We start from the raw sequence: 23,792 nt of genomic DNA on the forward strand, positions 1-23,792 counted from the left end.
CATCCATAAATATTCCAGCATGCACCTCTAAAATTTAAGAACCATCGAAAAGATTGGGGTATCTGGCTGGCTCAGTTGGTGGAGCATGTCACTCTTGACCTCACTGTTGTGGGTTTGAGCCCCACGTTGGATGTGGAGATTACTTAAAAATAATAACATCTTTAAAAAAAAAAAAAAAAGACCTTGGGTAGGGAACCAATGATCAAATCATTTAGGAAGACTACTCTGAAAGCAGCATGAAGGTTGTTTTGGGGAGTTATACACAGTATAAGATATACATGATAATTACAGTTATTCAAAAAATGTTTATTGGTACCCACTATATGCTCGGCACATAGTAAACCCGTCTGTAAGGCCCTGTGTAGTGCAGAGGTTTACACCTTGACTCTTGATGTTTTGAGCTGGGTAACTCTTGGGGTAGAGGGCTGTCCTATGTATCGTAGGATTTTGAGCAGCATCCTTAGTCTCTGTCCACTAGATGCCCATAGTAAACCCCTCTACTACCCATTGTAACAACCCAAAATGTCTCCAGATATTTCCACATGTCCCAGTGGGATGCAGGGGGCAAAAATCACCCCAGGTAAGAACCAGTGATCAAGTGGAAGGGTGCGGATAAGTGACAGGGTAATTGGAATGAATGCCATAAATATTGAAAGAACCAGCAAAGGGGCTCATTTACAGCGAAGTTAGTAAAAACTGCACGTTATGGGGCGCCTGGGTGGCGCAGTCGGTTAAGTGTCCGACTTCAGCCAGGTCACGATCTCGCGGTCCGTGAGTTCGAGCCCCGCGTCGGGCTCTGGGCTGATGGCTCGGAGCCTGGAGCCTGTTTCCGATTCTGTGTCTCCCTCTCTCTCTGCCCCTCCCCCGTTCATGCTCTGTCTCTCTCTGTCCCAAAAATAAAAAATAAACATTGAAAAAAAAAAATTAAAAAAAAAAAAACTGCACGTTAAATGGGGTCTGCACAGAGGCCTCCTGAGTCCCCAGCTTCTTCCTCTTCCTATCTTTCCCTCTTTGCCAAACACCAATAGATGTGGGTACCAAGTAGACACCTTGTTCCCCTGTGGGCCTGCTCGATCCTACCATATTTAGGAGAACTGAATTGAAAGCTGGAAGCTCAAAGCTGTGGTCAGTTACTCATGCATAACCCCAGAAATACCCCGTTTATGAAAACCATGCCCAACAAACTGAAATTTGGTTCTAGAGGCAGACCAAAATTTGCTCAAGAGTATATGAAAAGATTTAATTCAGAATGTTGATTATAGTTTGTTCTTTCTGCAAATGAATCTCTATTGTTAAAATTCTCTTTGCAGCAATAGCAAGGATTCCTTTCTTACCATCTTACCCTTAAACCAAAAGTAAATATCGCCGCGTTCCCGTTTTCCTTTCAGCATGCCAGCTCGATTATAGGGTTCCGGCGGAGATCAGGCTCCTTTAGTCATACACAGGGGTTATTGGGGACTTTTGGAACCAAAAGGAGGATAAAATCCTGTAACCTCAGTGCTGCAGCTTGCGCTTGTTATTGTTTATGGAGGAACTTCACCCCGGGGGAAATAAGCACCAAATGTTTCTGTTTAGCTGCGAGAAGGCCCCTATTTGGGGTGGGGGAAAAGGATTAGATCATAGGCTAAGTCCATTAAGAGTTTTAAAACAATGCCATCCATCACAGAGGCCTTGCTCTAAAACCCAAATTCTCACATGTGAGGTCTCCTTTGGGGAGAGTCATTATTTAAAACCACTTAGGGATTCTGAGTGAAAAAGTTTAGCCATGGGCGGTTGATTGGATGGAACTCTTCCCAGACGCGTGTATATTTCTCACATGATGAACACTATAGAGACCTTTAAATGCCTTTGGACTTAGTTCAGCGAATCAGACCACTGCATCTTGGAACTAGAATTTTGTGGTTAGATACCCCTACTTCATAGGGTTCTTGGGAGTTTAAAATGAGAAAATCCAAGAGAAGGCTTTTTGTCAATTGTAAAATACTATACACATGTATAAATGTAAGACATCACCTTCACTATTTTATCACTGCCAATAGGCTGATAGGACCAAACCCCTAGGAGACAGTCTCTTGTGTGCATTTTGTAGTCGGTGTGTGTTCTGCCTACTGAAATAGATTTTCTTAAAAACACACAATCATTTTAATTTTAGTAATTCTATTTCAGTATAACCTGCACATGTCCTCACCCTCGTGCCCCCGTGTTGCACAACTCCAGGGGGCACTGTTCAGTTGTGGTGGCTTTGATTCATCCGGGAGCATTCCTTCCCCTAGAGCTGGACCAGGATACTTGTGCTGCAGCCCAGCTGCGATGGTTAATCCTGAGAATTTACAACCCTGTGTAGCTTCTTTATTTTTATAAACAATGACCTCGAATGCTGCTTGTTTGGTCAGTTTTTCACAAGTTCTTTTCACTCCACTGTGGATTCCAGCACAAGGTGTGTGTTCCTTCTTTATGGAGTGGAAATGGAGGTGAAAAGAAAGGTGCTAAACACTGACCACTTGAAACTCTAAAGAGCGGGGGAGAGTCTGTGCCAGGACTCAGCACACTATTTCCCTAAAGGGCCAGATAGTGTTTTTGGTTTCTTCCTCATACAGTCCCAGCCCTGACTACTCAGTGCTGTTCTTGCAGCGTGTAAGTGCGAGCAGTTGTAGACAATACAGGAGCGATGAGCATGGTTATGTTCAAAGAAAACTTCATTTATGGAATAGGTTTGAATGTCACATAATTTTCATATGTCATAAAATATTTTTGGTTTTTTTTTTTTTTCCAGTCACCTAACAATATGAAATTTAGGGCACCTGGGTGGCTCAGTTGGTTGAGTGTCTGACTCTTGATTTCAATTCAAGTCATTATCCCAGGGTTGTGGGATAGAGCTCTGCTTCGGGCTCCATGCTGAATGTGGAGCCTACTTAAGATTCATTCTCTCCCTCTCTCCCTCTCTCCCTCTCTCCCTCTCTCCCTCTCTCCCTCTCTCCCTCCCACTCCCTCTCCCTCTCCCTCTCCCTCTGTTTCTCTCCCTCTCTCTCTGTCTTCCCCTCCCTCCCTGCCTCTCTCCCCTGCTTGTGCATGCTCTCTCTATATATATATAAAAGATATATATATATATATATATATATATATAATAAAAATAAATGTGCGCCTGGGTGGCTCAGTTGGTTAAGCGTCTGACTCTTAATTGTGGCTCAGGTCATGACCTCACAGTTCGTGAGGCTCTTTGCTGACAGCATGGAGACTGCTTGGAATTCTCTCTCTCTCTCTCTCTCTCTCTCTCTCTCTGCCCCTGCCCTGCTTGCTCACGCTTTCTCTCTCTCTCTCTCTCTCTCTCTCTCTCTCTATCTCTTCCTCTCCCTCCCTCCCTCCCTCCCTCTCAAAATAAAGTAAATAAAATTTATTCTTAGTTCATGATCTAAGCTTTTCTCACCGTTAGTCACAAGTATCTTCTTAATCAGTGCTTTCCTGTTAAGGACAAAGTGTCATTCCCTAGTCATTAGCCTACTAAGTAGAATCTGGAATTTGGGATCAACCCCTGCCCTGATGCTTTCCAGCTGTGACCTTGGGCAAGTCACATGATATCAGAGTCTCAGGATGCTCATTTGTAAAATAGTGATAAGAATTCTTTTTCTGCATCCCTCACAGGGCTGGTGTGAACCTCAAATGAGATTTGAACACGAAAGACTTATAGGAATGTCAAAGCATCTTCTATATAGCCTTATTCCAGGCTTCTTCTATTGTGTCCATTTTTGAAAAGCATATCAACAATCTAATGATCCTTCACTGAATATTTCTGGTCAGCCTATTCTATGCTAGGCTGAGCCTTGAAGATGTACAGATAAGGAAGAACTTGACCCTGCCCTCAGGGCAGAATAAAATGTAGAGAATTACGATGTGATGTAGTATACGTACAAAAACTGTGGGGTGGAATTAGCAGAGAGGGTAGAGACCAGCCCTGCTGGTTGGGGTTGGAGGTTGGGGCAGTGGGAGAGTCAGAGAAGGCCTCCCGGCAAAAATACCAACAGTGCAGGTCTGGGGGAGAAGGGGTATTTCAGGGAATGGCTTGCAAAGTGTGATGACATACAGCAGCATGGAAAAGTTAGGGAGCTTAAATAAATATGGGTGAAGGACCCCTAGGAAAGGAGACTATAGACAGGTCGGTAGAGGAGGAAGGCGGAACTTTGTGTGCTCTGCTAGAGCTTGGATTTTCTTTCCTATAAGTTCAGGAAGTCATGGAGCAGTTTAATCAGGACAATAACTTAATCAACTCTGGGCTCTGGAAAATTCAGTGTGGGGGAAAATATAGAGGAGGAAATATTTGGGGCAGAGGCAGCAGGGCAGTGGGTGGAGACAAGGAGACCAGTTAGGAAAGCTCTGTAACCAATGCAGATGTGTGATGAAAAGAAGCTGCACTAGAGGATAATAGCACTAAGAAGAATAAAGACATTTTTACAAAATTTGTGTACATTAAAGTAAAAACTTTTTTAAAGTGGAAGAACATCATGAATACACTGGAGAATTATGGTATTTGAAGGTATCATATCCTCTTGTTAATATAAAGGTATGTACACACACACACACACACACACACACATTGTCACACTCAAATTCCTTAAGTTGGCCTTCAGGTTTTCTTCAATTTGGAGAACCTATACAATTTGGAGAACCTATACAAAAGTGCAGTGTTTAAAATTTCTGAGTAACCCATGTTACAGTTTTGACATCTAAAGAGGGTAATTGACAAAGCTTTCACCGAGTATTTATTAATAGGAAAATGGCAGTCTCTGCTCAGATTTTGATGACCTTTTGCTTAAAACTTGGTTTCTCTGTGGAATGCATCATGATTTATGTATTTTTTCTTTCTTTCTTTCTTTTTTTTTTTTTTTTCCAGAAACCAGTCTAAGCATTAAGGAACCGAATCCAGTTCCTCCACGTAAGTCTTTACGCATCTGTTTTGAAATGAAGCCTCCTGGGCTTTTTATAAGAATGAGTTGGTTATGGAGCATTTGGCAAACTTTGAGTTTTGATAAGGAGACTTCTGCTCCCATTCCCCTTCTCCCCCATTTTTTCATAATCTCATACTTTCTTTTTCCTTTCCTCTGTCCTTCCTTCATCCTTCTGGGTTTTTTTCCCCCTGTCTGCCTCTTTTAAATATGAATTTGTTGACCCACTGGCATGTGTGGCCTTACTTAGCTTTAGAGAGAAGAGTTGATTATTTGCATACCTGTATCAGCTGTGATCTAAAAGCATGAACTTACAGCTATGGGAGTGGTTTGCTTATGCATCATCAACAGTAATTACCTGCTCAGAGAAGTAGGGCTAAGGGAACTAGTTGCTGGGTCTTCTAGACAGTCTCTAGTCCAAGGGGGGCGAGGGGCGGTTATGGAGGCCCTGGGGGGACGTGTGTGAAAAAAAGAGAGAGACCAACTGCTACAACATGATGCATTGGAAATCGTCCGGGCCAATTTTGTCACTCGCTCTGGACGAAAACTCTAACCAAAAGATTTAGGTAGATTTGCCTGTGGTTATAATTGGCAGTCAGACAGGACTAGAGCCTGGGCTTCCTGCTGTATACCCAAGAAGCTCTTCTAGATGGTGTTGCCTTATGAAGAGAATCTCTGCTTTTTTTTTTTTTTTTCTTCCCTACGACTGTCTGGGTCAGTCTCCATTACTGACCCCATCACATTACACATGAAGGTCTAGTGAGTTCCTTTATGCAAAGCACTATACTGTTCTAGTTAAGGATCTTACTTGAACAATATTGTGGAACATTATCATGAACCCACAGAGACACATATGGACGCATTTCTCTCATACTTACCCAGTCTAATTTTCATAAATGACGTCTCTATTTTTAGAATTTCGGAGAAGTTTTACTAAAAACTTTCATTCATGCCTCTCTTTTGCATCTGTAAGCATAAAAAGGCAAATCATCTTTTAATACCTGCAGACTAGACTAAATTGTGTTGATGACTTGGTTCATCTTAACCTCTAGAGTTCTTCCCAATTCTTACTCCTTCCTCAGGATCCCAGACCTTTTACAAACTCCTTTTCTTCACTCCCTGCCTTCAGCAGGTGAAATAGTGCAATCCCCATTTTCCAGAAGTTAACACACCAAAGAACACATGGCCTAGAAGAGTAGCCACCAAGTTGGGAATTCCTAATTTCTAGAATCGTTGCCAGCATGACCTACTTTTCCTGAGCCCTTATGAGTTAGTTCTGGGGCTACTCGGGGAGTCCTATTTGTCTACAATTAGATCTTTTACACTGAAGTGAGATGAAAGGCAAAGTGATTTAATTCATATGGAGATCAGCTGGAGTTTCTTCTGACTGGAGAGGAACATGGTATTGAAATATTGGGGAGATTGTACACCTGAAATTTATATTAAAAAAAAGACACCTTGGAAATTTTATCCTACTGAAAACCCTTCTCTCTTAGAAAGTGATTTTAACTTTTTATAAGTGATTCAAAGAAGGTGGTTCTCAGGAAATGTTCTATTTCTGTAGCCTGGAATTAATTTCAAGTATAAACATCTTTGCCAAGTGGAGGAACAATTGGTTCTATTTATGTGTTTTGCTGACCATAAAACTGACATCCCTCCACACCGAGACGTGTTTCCGTCCCCCTCGTAGAAAGATCACGGTTGGAAAAGTGTTAAAGAGTAGGTTGTTTTAAATGATACAGTACATAATTGTTAAGATGGAGGGTTTGAGCTGAGACCACTGAAAAGTTAAAATCTATAGGAAGAGTCGATCCTTACCTCATGTTTCCTCCTTGGCACTCCCTTTCTTCCGGTCATCTCTCATACTTGTAAATGTTCATGAAAACATGTTTGTAGAGTATTTGAAGTGTGTTTTCTTGTATCATTGTTCAAAGTGCTTGGTGTGGGTCACATTTCGATCATGGATGTTCATTTTCCAAAGCATCTTCACACGGAGGCTGCAAACTGAGGAGGATATCTTGGAAATCGGATAATTTTATTTTCCTTTTGGGGGAAAAAAAACATGCAAGTTTCAAATACACTGCATTTTCTTGGAATCCTCATTTCACCCTTGTTTTATTAGTTAGGGCTCAGCCTTCCCAACAGTGCTTGTGGCACAGATACAAAATTGTAACATATAATGCAGATTCACTGAAAGTATGCATTGGCTTCCCTTCCTTTGTAGAGATCTTCCATGGTCTGGACACCCTCACCGTGATGGGCATCGCATTTGCAGCATTTGTGATCGGAGCACTCCTGACAGGGGCCTTGTGGTACATCTATTCTCACACAGGTGAGTGTGACTGTCAGATAGTAGTTGCTGTGAATCCTGTATGTCTGCCACACAGGCGACCTTTCAGGGTTTCCTTGCATGAATGGATGGACTGACGAATGAGAGAAAGTTCATCCTCACTGTTTGCACATGAATGTATTTGGCATAAATGGGGTTTTGCAAAAATACAGTGTGCCTGAAGCACCATTAGAAAAGGAATGTTCAAGGGTGCCTGGGTGGCTCAGTCGGTTAAGCATCCAACTTTAGCTCAGGTCACTATCTCTCCCTTTGTGGGTTCAAGCCCCTCATCGGGCTCTGTGCTGATGGCTCAGAACCTGGAGCCTGCTTCAGATTCTGTGTCTCAGTGTTTCTCTGCCCCTTCCCTGCTAGTGCACTCGCTCACTCGCTCTTTCTCTCTCTATCTCTCTCTCTCTCTCAAAACTAAACATTTAAAAATAAAAGAAAGAAAGTAAAGAAAAGGAATGTTCAAGCTATGTTAATTGCAATTGAAATGTTGGTCAAGTTTAGCTACTAATAAAGCTATTTTGTGGTTAGGGTTGAATTAAAGACAATTAATGTAGACAAACCAGAAATACAAACCCTTCCCTCAAAGCTAAACACTTCAGTGCAGACATATGAATGGGCAGGAAGTGAAAAAGGAAGCGAAGATTTTATTATCCTCTCTGCCAAGATGTTGCGCACTGCCCACCAGAATCCCCAGTCTCGGTGGCTTATACCAGAATTTCTTGACCCTTTTAAAACCCATGCCATGCCCTCTTTGATAAGCATAAATTTCTCATGTCTTTCTTCTATAAAATTGTTTAAATTTTTAAAATATATTTTCATGAGGGGCACCTGGGTGGCTCAGTTGGTTGAGTATCTGACTTCAGCTCAGGTCATGATCTCACAGTCCATGAGTTCGAGCCCTGCGTTGGACTCTGTGCTAATAGCTCAGAGCCTGGAACCTGCTTCAGATTCTGTGTCTCCCTCTCTCTCTGCCCCTCCCCTACTCATGCTCTGTCTCAAAAATAAAAAAAAAAAATAGGGGCGCCTGGGTGGCGCAGTCGGCTGAGCGTCCGACTTCAGCCAGGTCACGATCTCGCGGTCCGTGAGTTCGAGCCCCGCGTCGGGCTCTGGGCTGATGGCTCAGAGCCTGGAGCCTGTTTCCGATTCTGTGTCTCCCTCTCTCTCTGCCCCTCCCCCGTTTATGCTTTGTCTCTCTCTGTCCCAAAAATAAATAAACGTTGAAAAAAAAAATTAAAAAAAATAAAAAAAAATAAAAATAAAAAAAAGTTAAAATATATTTTCATGATTTGCAAACAAATAAAAATGGTGAAACAAGGCACTTTGTTTTCAAGCTGTGCTCCTCCTTCCCCCAAATTCTGATATGCCACACCCCTCCCCTTTCCCTTTCCCCTCAATCCAAAGGTTGAAACATTCTGGCCTGAACAGAGAACCTGTTCTGACCCCAGTACAGAATGCAGGCCTGGCAAGGGGCGAGGCTAGTGCGATGGGGGAGGAACAAATGGACCTTCCTTCTGTTGCTTCTTTCTTAGTTTCCTTGCAGATAGACATAAGAAAGAAAGACATCCATTTTGGGGTATGTCTAGAGAGCTACTTAGGCTTATGTGTCCTTGGATACTTTGAGTTTATACTATGAACCTAGGTAAATTGTGCTTGATTGATCAGCCCGAGGCCAGTGGCAGGTTCAGCCTTTCTATTTAGAATTTCATTGATTTTCCATTGAACGAATGAGCGCCATGATCTTTGGCCTTACTGTGGGCCATTCAACCAGACAAGCTAAAAAGATGACTGCTTTAAAGGGAGACGAAGCACAGAAGGGCATTTTGAGAAGTCACCTCTTAATCCCTAAGCAGAATTTTTACTTCAAATACTGCATCCTCTGGCTGAGATATTTTAGATTATGGCCGAAGGAGATCAGATCCATTTGTGCCTAGCATGGAAAGTCACACAATCCAAAGCAAAAGCTTAGGAGTTGTGATAGTGGAGCTTTGAGTCCTCAAACTATTGTTCCCAATTGGCGATGTTTGAGTAAGGTATATATCATGTGAGAGAGAAAATGAGACTCTTAATCCTAAATGTAATGATTCTGAGGATATACAAACCCCTGGAAATCAATTTAGGCATATTCTTCCTCATGAACAGTTCATATAAGCACCAGAAGGGACGGCTTTTAGCAGAGTAGTATTTTAGAGTAAGTAATTTGTCAGAGGCGTACTGACATGTTCAGATCTCACGCTAGCAGTTCCTTTTAATCTTTCCCAATCTCCTGCCTGGCTGTGAGGTTCTAGGGCCGTTGGCAGCTGATGCTGTATTTTGGGAATGAACTTGGAACTACACCAAAAAGACTCTGTCGCCCTGAGGATTTTATATGGGCTGGTTATCCACGTATGCTTAACATGTGCCTGCTGAGAGCAATGACTGGCCTTGGCCATGGAGCTACACCCTCAACCCTGGAAGTTCATCTCAGGCCGGGTAGGGCCAGGCAGCCAGGTCCAGGCAGTATCGGGCTACCACATGGCACTCACTATTGGCACACACCCCACTAAACTCACTCCGATAATCCCAGACTCTTGCGCACAGCCATGGTCACAAACCTGATAAAAAGCAAAGCTTGGTTGTATGGCATTTATTGGTCTGCTCATTAAATTCCAAGGTTTGTCGTTCCTGCTCCCTTCTCCCACAAACCGGACACTGAAGGGGAGGAGTTTTTACATTTTGTTAATATAGAAATAGGTTTGGAAGTAGATTAAAGAAAAACAAAGCCAAAAACCCTTCCTGTTATGGTTTCCAAAGCAATATAAATTACACTGATTTGGAAGTTAAAAGGTTTATAGACACTGTCATTTGTGCTCTAACCCTGCTAGCATCACATACGATACAGCTTTAGAATGACTTTTTATTAAAAGCTGTAGCCTCTGGTTCATTTTAAAGACTTCTCATAAGGAAAACCAACATCATATAAGTGTGAAAAAGGCCCACTTCAGAACCCAGTCGTACTATCCTGTCCAGAACTCCTTCAGTTTCCTACCTGGATCAGCTAGCAGCAAGGTTAGATGAAAAGAGATTCTAATGCAGTAGTCAATGGAGAGAGGTATGTATACACAGACTCAATGCATTCAACGTCCACAATAATCTAAGCTGTGAAACTCAGACCTTGTATGGTATATTTGGGGGTTCAAGCAGCATCAGCCCCTAATTCAGACAAATTCTCTTTATGTTCTTCATTTCCGTCCGAGCACAGAGCACCAAACCAAGTCATGTGTTTGAATGTGGATACATACTTCCATACCTGGAACGTGTGTTAGTCTAAAAAAGCTGGGTCCATCCTCTGTCATATCACAGCTTTGGGCGCCATAAGCAATACCTCCTGAGGGCTATATTAACTCTGGAAAACTCCATTCCTAAAATTTACATTATCTACTAAGATACCACAAAAAGGAGTAACAGTCAGAATAGAAATGGTGCTGGAAAGGAACCATAGAATCTTCATGCTTCTGCAAGTCTGGCTAGTGCAGGAGTCCCAAACTTGTAGTTCTTAAAGGTCCCAAAAATCATATGCAGAATTGTATCTGTCATTTTTTTGATGTGAGGGGCAAAAGTATTTAGTTGTATTTTTTAGTAAAACTTTTTAGCCCTATTACAGTAACATATGCACATAGCTTAAAGACTGAAATAGTTCTACAAGACTTATTAGAAGAACATGAGCCCCCTACTGCCCCACTCCCTTTTCTTGCTCCTCAGAGCACCATTCCTGACTCTTAGCTGATTGTTTTGGACATTAATCTATATATTGAAATAATAGAAGTATAGTATTGCAACTTCTTGACTTAACAGCTTTAGGCCTTTTCTTTCAACAATGGAAAATGATAATTCAGTTCTTTGTCATCACTGTGTCCCAATTATACATTCACGCCCCTGATTATCCCCCAACCCTACCATCCTCTTAACAGAATTATAGTCAAATTTTGGGTAGATCAGTATTTATTGTTTATATTATAACTACCTGAATGCTAATCACAATTTAGCTATATAGTATATTATTGTTTCTCCTGTATGATTTTTAATTTTCCCTAGAATTGATGATTATCTCTCCCCTCCTTTCCCACATTAGTTTTGTTTTTTAACCCCTTTTTAATGTTATTATTTATTTATTATTTGAGAGAGCAAGACTGCTCACGTGAGCAGGGGAGGGGCAGAGAGAGAGAGAGAGAGAGAGAGAGAGAGAGAGAGAGGGAATCCCAAGCAGGCTCCACACTCAGCACAGAGCGTGATATGCAGGGCTCCAGCCCGTGACCCTGGGATCATGACCTGAGCCCAAACCAAGAGTCAGATGTTCAACTGTCTGAGCCACCCAGGCAGTGGGCTTAGTTTTCTGTACGCTTCTCACTAATTCATCTGTTGACCCTCTGCCAGTTGTCTCAGTCTCTTCTGAATGCATTCAGACAACAGTATTCCACTGATTCATTTTCTTCACTAAATCTTTCCCGGAGCCTTTTTACCTGTTCATGTCTGAACTGGCTGCCCTCTATATTGGACATTGTTGTCTTCTTATATTCCTTCACTACTGTTCTGGGAATTCCCTGCACCTTGGGAGTTTTGAATGGCCTGTGTCATTCATTCCATGTCTTCTCCTCCGTGTTGAAAGGGTACATAAGAAGTAAATGTTTGTCACACCTTGCATATCTGAAAATATCCTCAGTTTATACAAACACTTGGTGGACAGCTTGGCAAGGTACAGAATTTTAGGTCATAAATAATTTTTCTTTAGAATCTAAGAAGCACTCCTCATTGACCTTTGGCTCTGAAGATTGCTTTTGGGAAACTCAGGGCCATTCAAATTGCTGGCTTGTTTTGTTTGTTTTGTTTTCTGGGAGAAATTTTACAATGACAGTCCTTGACTTAGGTGGATTTCATACATTATGGAGCTCTTTCAGTCTAGAAATTCATGTCTTCCAGCACTGAGATTTTTGGAATCATTTGTTTTTACTCCTATTTTCTCTGTTCTCTCATTCTAGAAATCATTATAAAGATGAACCTCTTGAATGGTTCCCCAATTTTCCTTTCTTTTCTGTTTTCTACTTTTTTCCTTAATTTTCAAAGAGATTTCGTCATCTTTATCTTTTCGTTTCCTACTGAATTTTTAACTACTGCATTCAAATGTTTCAATTCCAAGACATTTTTCCTATGAATTAAAAATATATATCTTATTCCTACAGGTGTAATATCTTATCCCTCTGAAAATATTAATATAGGATTATTTAAGAATGAGTAAGTTTTGAGGATATAGATGGGATATACTGATTGTGAACTTCCCTTAGGGTGATCTGGCTGCCTTTTATTGAGTAACTCCTAATAATTCATCTTTGGATCTTTCCTCTTGAGGTTTCCTCACCAGGTTTTCTATAAAATAGGTTTTCTTATTTTCTTCCTGGAGAGTGCAGGTCTGGCTGTCAGTGTTCTAGGCACCTCAACATCCAACCTACAGGACATTCATTTAATCCTCCTCTTTGAGATGGGTTCTCTGCTCTCAGCTGTCCTGGTGTTGTTCACTCCTGGAAACCTCAGTTTCATATTCTGGAGAGTAAACTTCCTGTCTCCCTCCCAGATGAGGATGGGCAGGGTCCCACTCCATGGGGTAAAGAAGGGGATTTAGAAAAATCTCACTGCTGCTTATACGGCAGCAGTCAGTCAACCCTAGTGCTTGCAGCCTCAAGTTTGCCCTGTCTTTGCGAGTAACTGATGCCACCATTTCCTGAATTTTTGAGGGTTCTGTACTATAACTTGGTTGTTGCTCATCTGTTCTTACTGTTGGCTTAGGTTCTGGCTCTCTTAAATCTGCTACATCACTTACTACTCACCCATTTCTTCACCAGCTTTCAATATTTTATTGATGTTGTCGCCACTCCTGCTTTTCTTTTTTTCTTTCTTGTAGGTTGATGCCTTTTAAAAATCTGTAAAGTGTCAGGGCACCTGGGTGGCTCAGTCAATTAAGTGACGAACTCTTGATCTCAGCTCAGGTCATGATGTCACAGTCTCATAGGTTCAAGCCTCACATCAGGCTCTGCACGCTGACTGTGCATGGACCTGTTTGGGATTCTCTCTCTCCCTCTCTTTCTGCCCCTCTCCCGCTCTCTCTCTCTCTCAAAATAAATGAAGAAACTTTAAAAATAAAATCTGTACAGTGTCATTTTGGTGAGATTTTTCTCTTGGCCTCCGTGTAGGTTGTCATTGTGCACCAATATCTCAGTCTCTTGATATCCTAATTGGAATTATTTCACTATCTCACCCCTGTAAGAAGAGTGAACTAGATTGTGTTTAGTTTAGAGAAGTATTCAGTCACTGTTTATCGTTTCCAAAATTGAGCCTCCCCATTCTCCAAGCTAAAAGACCTTCCTTTTGCAGACAAAACTGTGCAGGAGGGTGGGTCAGAGGTTGTCATCATTTATCTTTATGTAAGTGGCCACTGAACAGAATGTACTCACAGTGTGATGATAATAAGAGGAAGAAGAGAGGAAGATGGAAGAGGGCAGGGGTCCGGGGCGAGGCTGCCCTCCATGTGTGTCTCTGTACAGCCCTGGGACTTGAAGATCTAGTTTGTTCAACTGCTAGTCTTGTTACCTTACTATGAACCATGTTTCCCTTTAGCAAACATAGACGTGACCCCTTCTGCCCAGGGTCATTGGCGGTGAGAGCACTTAAGCAAGAATGCATGTGAAAAGTCTTATGAACTCCCAAGTCCTACAAAAATGTAAGATAATGAACGTTTCTCAGATATGTAGGCAGAACAAAAATCTAAGAGTGGAAGGAATGCTGCATTCCACAGAGCAATATAAAATGCTGAGGTCTCAAAGTAGGCATGCCTGTCCCAATCCCTCAGGTTTCTGTTCAGCAGTCCTCATTTGAACATACCATGTGTTCTTAAAGTAAAAGTCAAGCACCTACTTAGGTTTACCTGAGTCAGGTAAGAGCTTTTAATTAGGAGCATCTCTAGGGGCTTCAAATGTTTCCAGAAGTCTGAAGTTTCTTCAGGCTCCCAAGTTTAGTCCAGGTGCAGAGAGAAGCAGCAGGAAGACAGGTGTGACTAAGGTAGGGGGCAAGAGGCTGAGTCCCAGGGATCAGGAAGATGCAGCTGGAACAGATGGGAGCCCTGGTACGACTGTAAAGAAGGCAGGAATCCACTCTCGGCACCCATGTGCTCAGGTTAAGTTAAAGTAAAATAAGCCACAGAAAACCAAAATGTGGGGGCAAATAGGTTGGCTGTACTGCAGGAATATAGGAAGAAAATGATAGGCAGGACATTTTGAAGGGTTTTAATTCCTGCTTTGGAACCTCTCCCCCCTTCCTCATAAATTATAACAACACCAGACGTACCCCTCCTGATGAGTTTTGCCTGCAGAAGGAAAATCTTTTAGCTCGGAGAGTGGAGACGGACCATTTTTGGAAATGATAAATAATGAATGAACATTTCTATAAACTAAAGGTAGTCTATCTACTTCACTATCCTTATGGGAGCAAGCTTGTAAAATCATTACAATTAGGATATCAGGAGGTTGAGACATTGACTGGTCCATAATTACAACCAACACATAGGCCTTGCAGACACTATCTTTTTCTTTCCAGCATCAAGTAATATTAAAGCTAAGCCATCCCCAGGCATATGGTTTTCAATCCAATGCTTAAGTGTCTTCCAAGAAAGAGATTCCATAAATTCCCCTTATAACTAACCAATCCCCATAATCAGCAAGTTCTTTTCTCTGTGACCTAAATCCTTAGTGCTACCATTTAAACTCATTTCCTCATGTTCTGCCCTCAAGAGAGATAAAGCACAGCTGTCTGCTCTTCTTTATAATAATCCTCTTTGGGTGATATTTGCAAACATTCTCCTTTGGGCTAAATAATTGAGATTCCTCTCACCTTTCTTTAAAATTCTTCTGTTGTTGTTGTTTCCCCGTGGAGCCTCTCCAAGTTATTCACATCTTTCTGAGATGAAGTTTCTTCCCCAGGACCTGCCATGCTGCAAGATGCAGAGATAAGAATCCAGTTGTAAAGTAGACTGCCAAAGAGGTGGCAGGAAATCAGATCTGGACAACTCCATGCCAAGCTAAAGAAATAAAACAGATTATCCCTTAAGAAATATATTTTTCTGTTTCTGAAAGCATCTCTGGCAACATCTTGGCTCAGCCACAGGCGAATATGTGAACTGGGTGGAATTATGTCTAATACACCCTCTTCCAAAGGCCTCCTCCTCTACTGTCCTTCCTCCCCACATCTCTCTTCCTTAGTGGGGTTTGAAATTTTAGGAGCAAAGCGTGAAGACTGAACACATTTCTCCTTATGGCCAACTATGATGTTCATGAGTAAGGATCCTTCCTTCAGTTCCTTACATTTGCTAAGTGGGCCTATTCTGCTTAGCTCTGGGGTCCTCCCTGCCCTTCTTCTCCGGAAGTAGGGTGGTTGTATTAGTCACCCAAGGGATATGTTACGAGTTAGTGCTCCAAGAAATCAGAGGTCACTGTGATAGAGAGCAGAAAGCCAAAGGGCCCATCTCAGAAAACCCAGGGGAACTCCGTTGGCTTTTTAAGCAGAAGCATCTGCACATCAAACTTTTGTTTCTCAGGGTGACTGTTTGTGTCGCACCACTTCCATCTGACAACAAAAAATCCTTGTCGTAATTTGTCAGAAGGTGAAAGCTTTTGGGGCGCCTGGGTGGCTCAGTCAGTTAAGTCTCCGACTTTGGCTCAGGTTATGATCTCGCAACTTTTGACTTTGAGCCCCGCGTTGGGCTCTGTGCTGACAGCTCAGAGCCTGGAGCCTGCCTCAGATTCTGTGTCTCCCTCTCTTTCTGCCCCTCCCCCACTCGTGCTTGCTCACTCACTCGCTCTCTCAAAAATAAATAAACATTAAAAAAAATTTTTTTAAAGAAGGTAAAAGCTTTTAACAACGTGTGAGAAATCTCATCCATGTGAAAATAGCCACCACAGTAGGAGAAGGTATTTTTAATATTTCTAAAAACAGTATTTTCAGTATTTCTGAGCAGATTCTCAAAGATTCTCCTTGGCTTGGCACATTATTGGCTCAAAGTCAGTAGATTGGCTTTTTTTTTTTTCCTCATTTTTTTTCCTGAAGTATAGCCGGCACACAATGTCACATTAGGTCAGGTGTCCAGCATAGTGATTCCACAAGTCTGTATGTTTTGCAACGTTCACCACAGGTGTAGTTACTTCGAGGTCAGTAGATTATTAGGTTAAGTTGACTTGTCCACCGTGGTGAAATACATCCTGCAATCTTGAGAGGAGAGGGGGCTTCTTTGTTTTGCTTTGCTTGAGTTTTCATTTTAGACAGTGTTTTGCGTTAGCACAAGAGTTTCCAAAACTGGAAGCTGAAAGACCTTTTTAATGGGCGCTGATTAAAATCAACTGGCATGCCAACAAATTACATTCGGCAAACAGACATCAGAAAGCAAGTACTCATACTTCCTGGGCAGGGAGTAGTATTGGCACTTTTCCTGACTCTGAATAATCAAGCCCGTGTCCAATTCTGGATGAGACAGACTTGCTCACTGTCAATAAATGAGGCAAGGCCACCATGCTTTAGCTGCTATCAGGCTGAACAAATGAAGTCCAGGTGAGCCAAAAAGGGAAGGTGGAGTGTTGATTCCTGCTGCTTTTCTTTTTAAATGGAGAAAAGTGTTGCAAAAATGTGCTTCATGCACGGCCCCATCAGTCCTTCTAATAGCATAATAATGCAGCTGGGTGTGGATCAACATGTGGGTTTAAGGGAGCTGAATTTTTAAAGTATATCACAAGTTGTTTGGGTCCCTGGAGGCTTTGGGGTTTTTTGTTTGTTTGTTTTGGGGTTTTTGTTTTGTTTTGTTTTTTTGACATCAGAATAGCTAAGAGATTTGATTTCCTTCTAGAAATAAGCTCCCACTCTGGGGAAAGTGAATTTCTGGCAGAAAGTCACTGTCATGGAGGCAAACTTCTCCAGATCTTTAATTACATACATACATGAAGGGTAGAGGGTAATGCTGGGGAACGTCCAAAATATAGATTGCCTAAAAAAACCAAGAAGAGTGGAAATACAGTTTCTCTGCCTCTGAGGAATATTGGCCCCCTATCCTCTCTCTATCCCACCAGTCCCGGAAGAAAAGATAATCAGAGGAAAGACAGCACGGGCCAAACAATGCAGCAAGCATACAAATGCCCTGAGGTTGATGCAAAAATGTGTGCTGTAGTTGTGTGGTTTGTAAAATGGGTGACAGGGGAAGCTGTAACCAGATGCGAAGGCATGAACGGGTTCTACATTTTGCAGAGCTGCTCTTTTGGCAGAGTCCTTTGAGGGGCCCCAGAAAGGGAATGGAAGTAACAGGCTGAGATCCCGCCCTTGAGGAGTCGAGCCTTTGCTCTGTGTGTTTTGTTTTAATGAAGCGGGCGGAGGGTTGCTTATCTCTCTGGCTGATAGCTGTGTATTTCAGCAGGACTGGGAAAGAGGAGGCTCATTCATAAACAGAGCTGGCCCTCTGGGGCTTCCAACATTAGAAGAGGGCGACTGCTGACCAGAAGATTATTAAGTTTATGCTCTGACTTTTCAGAGAAAATGCAGTGTTTTTCATTGGAGAGCATTGATCCCTTTTCCCTACACAGAGCCATTTTTTGAGGGCTGCCCTGAGACCAGTTTCGCTGAAGAAAAGACTTCACTCTAGGGCCGTTTGCAAAGTGCTATAATGCAAACCATGTGTGTGGGTGACCCAGGGTTTCCTCCCCCTCCAAAGCACTGCACATTTGGCACAAGGAATGGGTTTAGCTAAAATTCAGTGGGATGTGTAATGAAAAGTGGGATGCTTAATGTGTTAGGAGATATTCTCACTGCACCCCCAGTGAACTGCAGGATGGAGGAGGTTGTTCCCAGGCAACCATAGTTCCCCGTGTGCCAGGAGCTAAACTCCTTTCCCAAAAGGTTTTTCTGAGAGCAGGCTTGTCCTGCCTCCATTTCTCAGCTGGGTTGTGTTCATGGGCCACACAGCACTTGGCTGTGCTGTAGCTCGGGCAAAATCTAGGCTCACCACCCCCATTTTGAGCAAGTATATTCAGAAAAAGGCCCCCGTACAGCAGACCTCTCTCAGTACAGTTTAAAGGTCTCACCCTCTTGGGGTGCCCGGGTTGGCTCAGTCAGTTACATGACTTGGTCTCAGGTCATGGTGTCATGGTTTGGGGGTTTGAGCCCCCTGTCAGGCTCTGTGCTGACAGCTCAGAGCCTGGAGCCTGCTTCTCATTCTGTGTCTCCCTCTCTCTGTCTGCCCTTCCCCTGCTCGTGCTCTCTCTGTGTCTCTCAAAAATAAATTAATGTTAAAACAGTTTTGTTTTTTTTTTTTTTAATTAAATAAATAAATAAATAAAGGTCTCATCCTCCAAACCTGACTGTATCTTTATGAGAAGAGATAGGCTGTGTGTCCCGAATACAGGGGCTGGTCAGTTGGTACCAATGGTGGCGGTTTCTTCAAAGGTCCTGGGCACTGAAATCCCGGGGATTTATTGTCATCTGTCAGAGTCTTAGCCACTAACACTGCCTATCATAGGTCAGCTTGTAAACAGTTCTCTTTTCACCAGGCAAAACAAAACACCAACAAACAGGACCACTTTCTGTGTAAGGCCTGGTCTACCTGCTTCTGCCCCCGGAGGAGAGAAACATCAGATAGAACAGCAAAGGGGGAAATAACTGGCCTTGTCACGGATGCGCACACGTAACACGCGTGTTTCTTCGTCCCTTTTCTTCATTAACCGCAGGGCAGACGGCAGGAAGGCAGCAAGTGCCCACCTCCCCGCCTGCCTCGGAGAACAGCAGCGCGGCGCACAGCATCGGCAGCACGCAGAGCACGCCCTGCTCCAGCAGCAGCGCAGCCTAGCTCCCCGCCTCCGCCTGGAGGGGACCGGCGGCCGCCCACCCCGCGTGTCCGCGCCGGAAGGCCGCAGGGCGGTGCCATTGCGAAGAGAGAGTGAATTCCAACACGCAGGCCACCTGTTGTATTCCTCCCCCGCCCAGGGCTAATACACGTGTGCCCCCTGGGCTTCTGTAACACACTAGAACTCCTGTGAGAAAGCCAAGGTGGTGGCCTTCTCCACCAGCCCCGCCCGGGCTTGGGGGTTTTCAATGTGAAACACGTGCCAGTTTTCAAAATGCTGCTTTGTCCAGGTAAGACTGTCCATAATTTGGGGCCCCGAGATTTACCCTGACTCGAGGAGTTGGTGAGAGGATGATAACCAGACAGTAGGACCAGTGAGGAGATACGGCCAAAGAGCCTTGTATAACTGAACCAAGATGTATAACACAAGAAATACTTCAAGATTTTCTCAGTGTGTTCCTCCGTGTCTAATTTGCACCTTCTGGACGCACACTTCTCACTTTGCTGTCACACCCTCTGGGGGCTGATGTTGTCCGCTTGAAGGGTGCCGCCCTCAGGGACTGCACCCTGACACACAAATCGCAGCAACATTCCTTTCTCGGGCCCTGGGCCAAAACCAGTGCTGATAACCTTACCTGCTCCCCCCTGTCCCACGCTCGCACACCGACTGCAAAAATGTCTTAATGCAAAGTTTGTATTGCTTCATAAGCATATAGAAATAGAAAATGGCCAAAATCTGGGACTGCATATTTGTCCCCATTTATGACATTGCGTTCTGAGAAAAATTATAAATTGGGGCAAATTTAGTTTTAAAGTTGGAGAGGAATTTGCACAGTAATATATATGCAAGTACAGGTATAGACATGTCACCTGGCACATTTGTTTTCTCCGTTGAAAAAGAGAAAATTCATTCCCCTTTTTAAAAGACCTGTGTCTTCAGACTTGCAACTTAAGTGTATTTGGGAGAATTAGTGTTTCCACTCAAAATGTGTCAACCTTGTTAATAGACCCTTTTGTGAAAAACGAAGCTCTTGTTCGTGCAAATGCACAGCAGATCCTGTTGGTTTCTGGTTGGTTATCTGAACAGTGTCACCGATTCTGCCAAGAAAGTGCTGAGATCTGGAAAAGGGCACTCGTGTGGACTGCTTTAGTTCTCTTGCCTTAAATATATTCCAACCTCAAAAAAGGATTTGAGATGGATTTCATTAAAATGGAATAATATGATGCCACTTTGCAGCTAAAATAAGCTCAACTGATAGTCTGTGTTAAAAAAGAAGGCCGAGGAAAGTTGCCATGCCAATTCATTTACTACTGAGAATAGCTTCGTTGCAAAGAAATATTCATCTTCTTCCAGAATTCTCCCCCAAATGACTCCAAATCCTACAGAAAGAACAGGCTAGCTTTTACTCCAAAATATTCATAAGTGAATCTCACTGCCCTTAAAATAAGGAAGTTGTGCCTGGTTCTCTGAATGGAACCCTAAGTAGAAAATGTTGATGATACCCAAGACCTGAGGGCAGTGTCTGTCAGCGCACAAGTAGGTGGAGATACTGACAGTCATTGATGCTAATCTGTCATGTTAGTCACTGATATGATAGACATACCATCCAATCATAGAATAATACTCTGATTTGATAAGTATAGATACTCAATCTGCGTAATATTAACCAGAACAGATTACTTGAGGGCTAAGATTTCCAGGCTGCCTGCATTGATTTATTGAAAATTTTGCAGATTTCCACATACAAATGAAGATACGAGATTAGAGAATTGATTTCCTTCAGTTAACTTTTTAACATAAGGGTATCAGAGTGGAGGACCTAGATTATGCTACCTGTGTTTGAAAATAATGCGCTTTGCCTAACCTTCAGCAGAATGTATTGTTTTAGCATATTCTATGTATAAAAAAGTTTAAAGATGTCTTCAAAGAAGACTAGAGTCTTTAAGTCACATATAGCTATATTTTACTACAAAAATGTGTGTATAAAGATATATTTAAGTGTTTTAGATAAATTTAAATTACTCCATATGAAATGTTTAATTTCAGTTACTGTGAATTCTTTTGATCAGTTCTTTGCTGTTTAAAAAACCCTTTCCATCCTCTTAAAAACAAAATCATCTATTAAGAGGTATTAAACAGATCCAGTTCTTTAGATGGACAGGGTTAAAACCTTTTGTGATGATTATATTTAAATGTATATTTTTGAGAGAGATGCTACATTGCCAATGATTTTATAAATAATTTAAAATTAATTTACAAATTTATGGATGCAAACCAAAAGATTTTAAAAGAAAGAGAAGGAAAAAAAATCACCTTTTAATTGTTCGGGTCTTAGTGTCAGAAGTATTATTCAGATCAAGAAATCTGTGTTGATAATAAACCCGATCCCATGTTCACTGGAGAGTGAATGTCATTAATTATCTCAGAAATGTTTCTAAAAAATGTTTTTTAAAAAAAGTGTTCTCTCCCCAGTTTTGTATTACAGCATTTCTAATCACTTCATACTTCACAGTTTCAATACAAAGTACAAGCTCTAGTTTATAACAAGTTCTGCAAGTTTCCTTAAAACTGTTGTTATATTCCAGTTAAATGCTTCTGTCTACAAAGTCTTTCGTTACTTCTGCCGGCTACACTCTAATTCACAGAGATCATTTTTGTTGTGTTTGACCAAGCCAAAGCTATTGTTGAAATGCTCCAAACTCCCCAGGCAGAGTGTCTGTGGGATACCTTATAGCTTTTCACCATGTGGTGTTCACCAGCAGTTCCTCTGTTTTTAAAGTCAGAGGTGTCTTCTGTCTGAGCTGCTTCTAGAGCATTGTCTACACAAACAAACAAAAATGGTCTTTTCCTTGTCTGTGATAAGACTGTAAACCCATGTTCTGTGTGTGTTCTGTAGGGGGCGTGGTTGTGAGTGTGTGGGGGGGTGCGCACATGCGTGCTGGTCATTTCGTACAGTAACTACCTCATGGTGTGAGTGATGGTTGTGGTAACAGAGCACATTTGGTTGGGCGAATTGTGTGTGTGTGTGACCTTTTTCCTGTTTGTGTTATCTGGGGGTTGTTCATGAAACTGACAGATGTTTTTCTAAAAAGGACTATTATCAGTTTCCAAAAACAATGCTTGTTTCTTCTGGGTTTTCCTGAGTGAGCCTGATTTTGTTGCTGTGTTTCATCTATCAGGGTAAAAAGAGTACCCTTAAAATCCCTGTGGCCAGTTTGAACACCCCTGTTGTATTCTTTCTCTGTTCAATGTGTTGGCAATTTTATGAACATGCTTAGATGTATAGTTTTGATAACCACAGTTTTAAGTCCTTTATCTGTGCATAATAAAAAAGATACATATCAATTTATTAATGTCTGTCTTGTTTTATCATCATTAAATTCTACCCTCAGGATGACATAACTTTTTCCTTGTGACTTTGTCCTAAATGTATCATCTGCTCCAACTGTGTTGGTGAGGAGTCGGGAGGGAAAAGGCTAAGAGAAAACCCTAGCTCAGTAGAACAGAGGGAAAGAATGGACAGACCTGAGGAAGTAGACAGCAGGAGCTGTCTCTGTTTTTGGAAAAACATGGTGGGAGACCCAGAAGTGGATGTTGGCCCCTGAATCCATTCCTGGCCTTTCTGTCCATCTCCTAGAGCCAAGGAATGGGAAAATATGTATTTGGATCTCCAAATACCTCAGTGTTGCTTCCAGCGTTCTCTATGGATATGGCACTACCACCACCACCTTTTAGCTGCCCAAGCCAGAAATCTGGAAGTCTAACTTGACTCCTCTCTGGCTTCCCACGAATTAATGAGTCCAGGTTTATTCAACCTCTAGAGTATCTCTTTCTCCAAATCACCTGTTTATTTCTACTCCTGCTGCTGTTACTCAGAATCCAAGGCCCATTATCTCTTAAACTGAATTACTGCAGGGACACCTGGGTGGCTCAGTTGGTTAAGCGTCCAATTTCAACTCAGGTCATGATCTCACAGTTTGTGGGTTCGAGCCCTACATCATGCTCTGTGCTGACAGCTCAGAACCTGGAGGCTGCTTCAGATTCTGTGTCTCTCTCTCTCTTTCCCTTTGCCCCTCTTCCCCTTGCACTGTCTCTCTCAAAAATAAACTTAAATTAAAAAAAAAAAACTGAATTACTGCAACAGCCTAACTGGTATGCAGACTTCAGATTTGCTACCCCCTAATTCTTTCTCCACTATGCAACCAAAAGAAATGAAAAAAGGCTCAAATCATGTCACTTTCCAGTTAAAGCCTTTAAGTAGTTCCCCCACTTGCTTTCAGAATAAAGTTCAACCTCCTAAGTATGGCTTAAGGAGAATAATCTGCCTACCTTCCCAGCAACTTCCTTCACCTGTCGGAAGCTCAATTTCTATGTGGCATACCCCCCACTAGACATTTGTATCATGAAAACAACAGCTTGAAAAAAACAAAACAAAAAAAAAAAAAACAACAGCTTGGTTTTTTCCTATTAAGGATTAAATTATGATATCGAATATATGTTTACAAACTGCTGTCACATGTCCCTACCTTCTCCCCTTTTGAGAATTAGTGAAATTAGGTGGTTGGAAACAGACCCAAATGGTATTGAGGCCAGTATCCCCCTCACCCCAACACTTCACAC

The 23,792-nt window shown here is 42.2% G+C and overlaps 1 protein-coding gene across 2 annotated transcripts in view; it reads left to right on the forward strand.

Annotated features, from left to right (window-relative positions):
- The window catches only part of TGFBR3 (transforming growth factor beta receptor 3), a 211,360-nt gene extending 188,839 nt beyond the window's left edge, over window positions 1-22,521 (forward strand). For both annotated transcript variants that reach the window (XM_047085878.1, XM_047085877.1), the window contains 3 exons: window positions 4,886-4,927; window positions 7,162-7,269; window positions 19,056-22,521. In XM_047085878.1, coding sequence (XP_046941834.1) covers window positions 4,886-4,927; window positions 7,162-7,269; window positions 19,056-19,174 — 269 coding nt within the window. In that variant the 3' untranslated portion in view covers window positions 19,175-22,521. The remainder of the gene's footprint in view (window positions 1-4,885; window positions 4,928-7,161; window positions 7,270-19,055) is intronic.
- The last annotated feature ends 1,271 nt before the right edge of the window (window positions 22,522-23,792 follow it).

Source organism: Lynx rufus, unplaced genomic scaffold (genome assembly GCF_022079265.1).
Source record: "Lynx rufus isolate CCGP_SWC_20201006 ecotype Redwood Valley unplaced genomic scaffold, mLynRuf1.p SCAF_2, whole genome shotgun sequence".
In the NCBI taxonomy this organism is placed as follows: domain Eukaryota; kingdom Metazoa; phylum Chordata; class Mammalia; order Carnivora; family Felidae; genus Lynx; species Lynx rufus.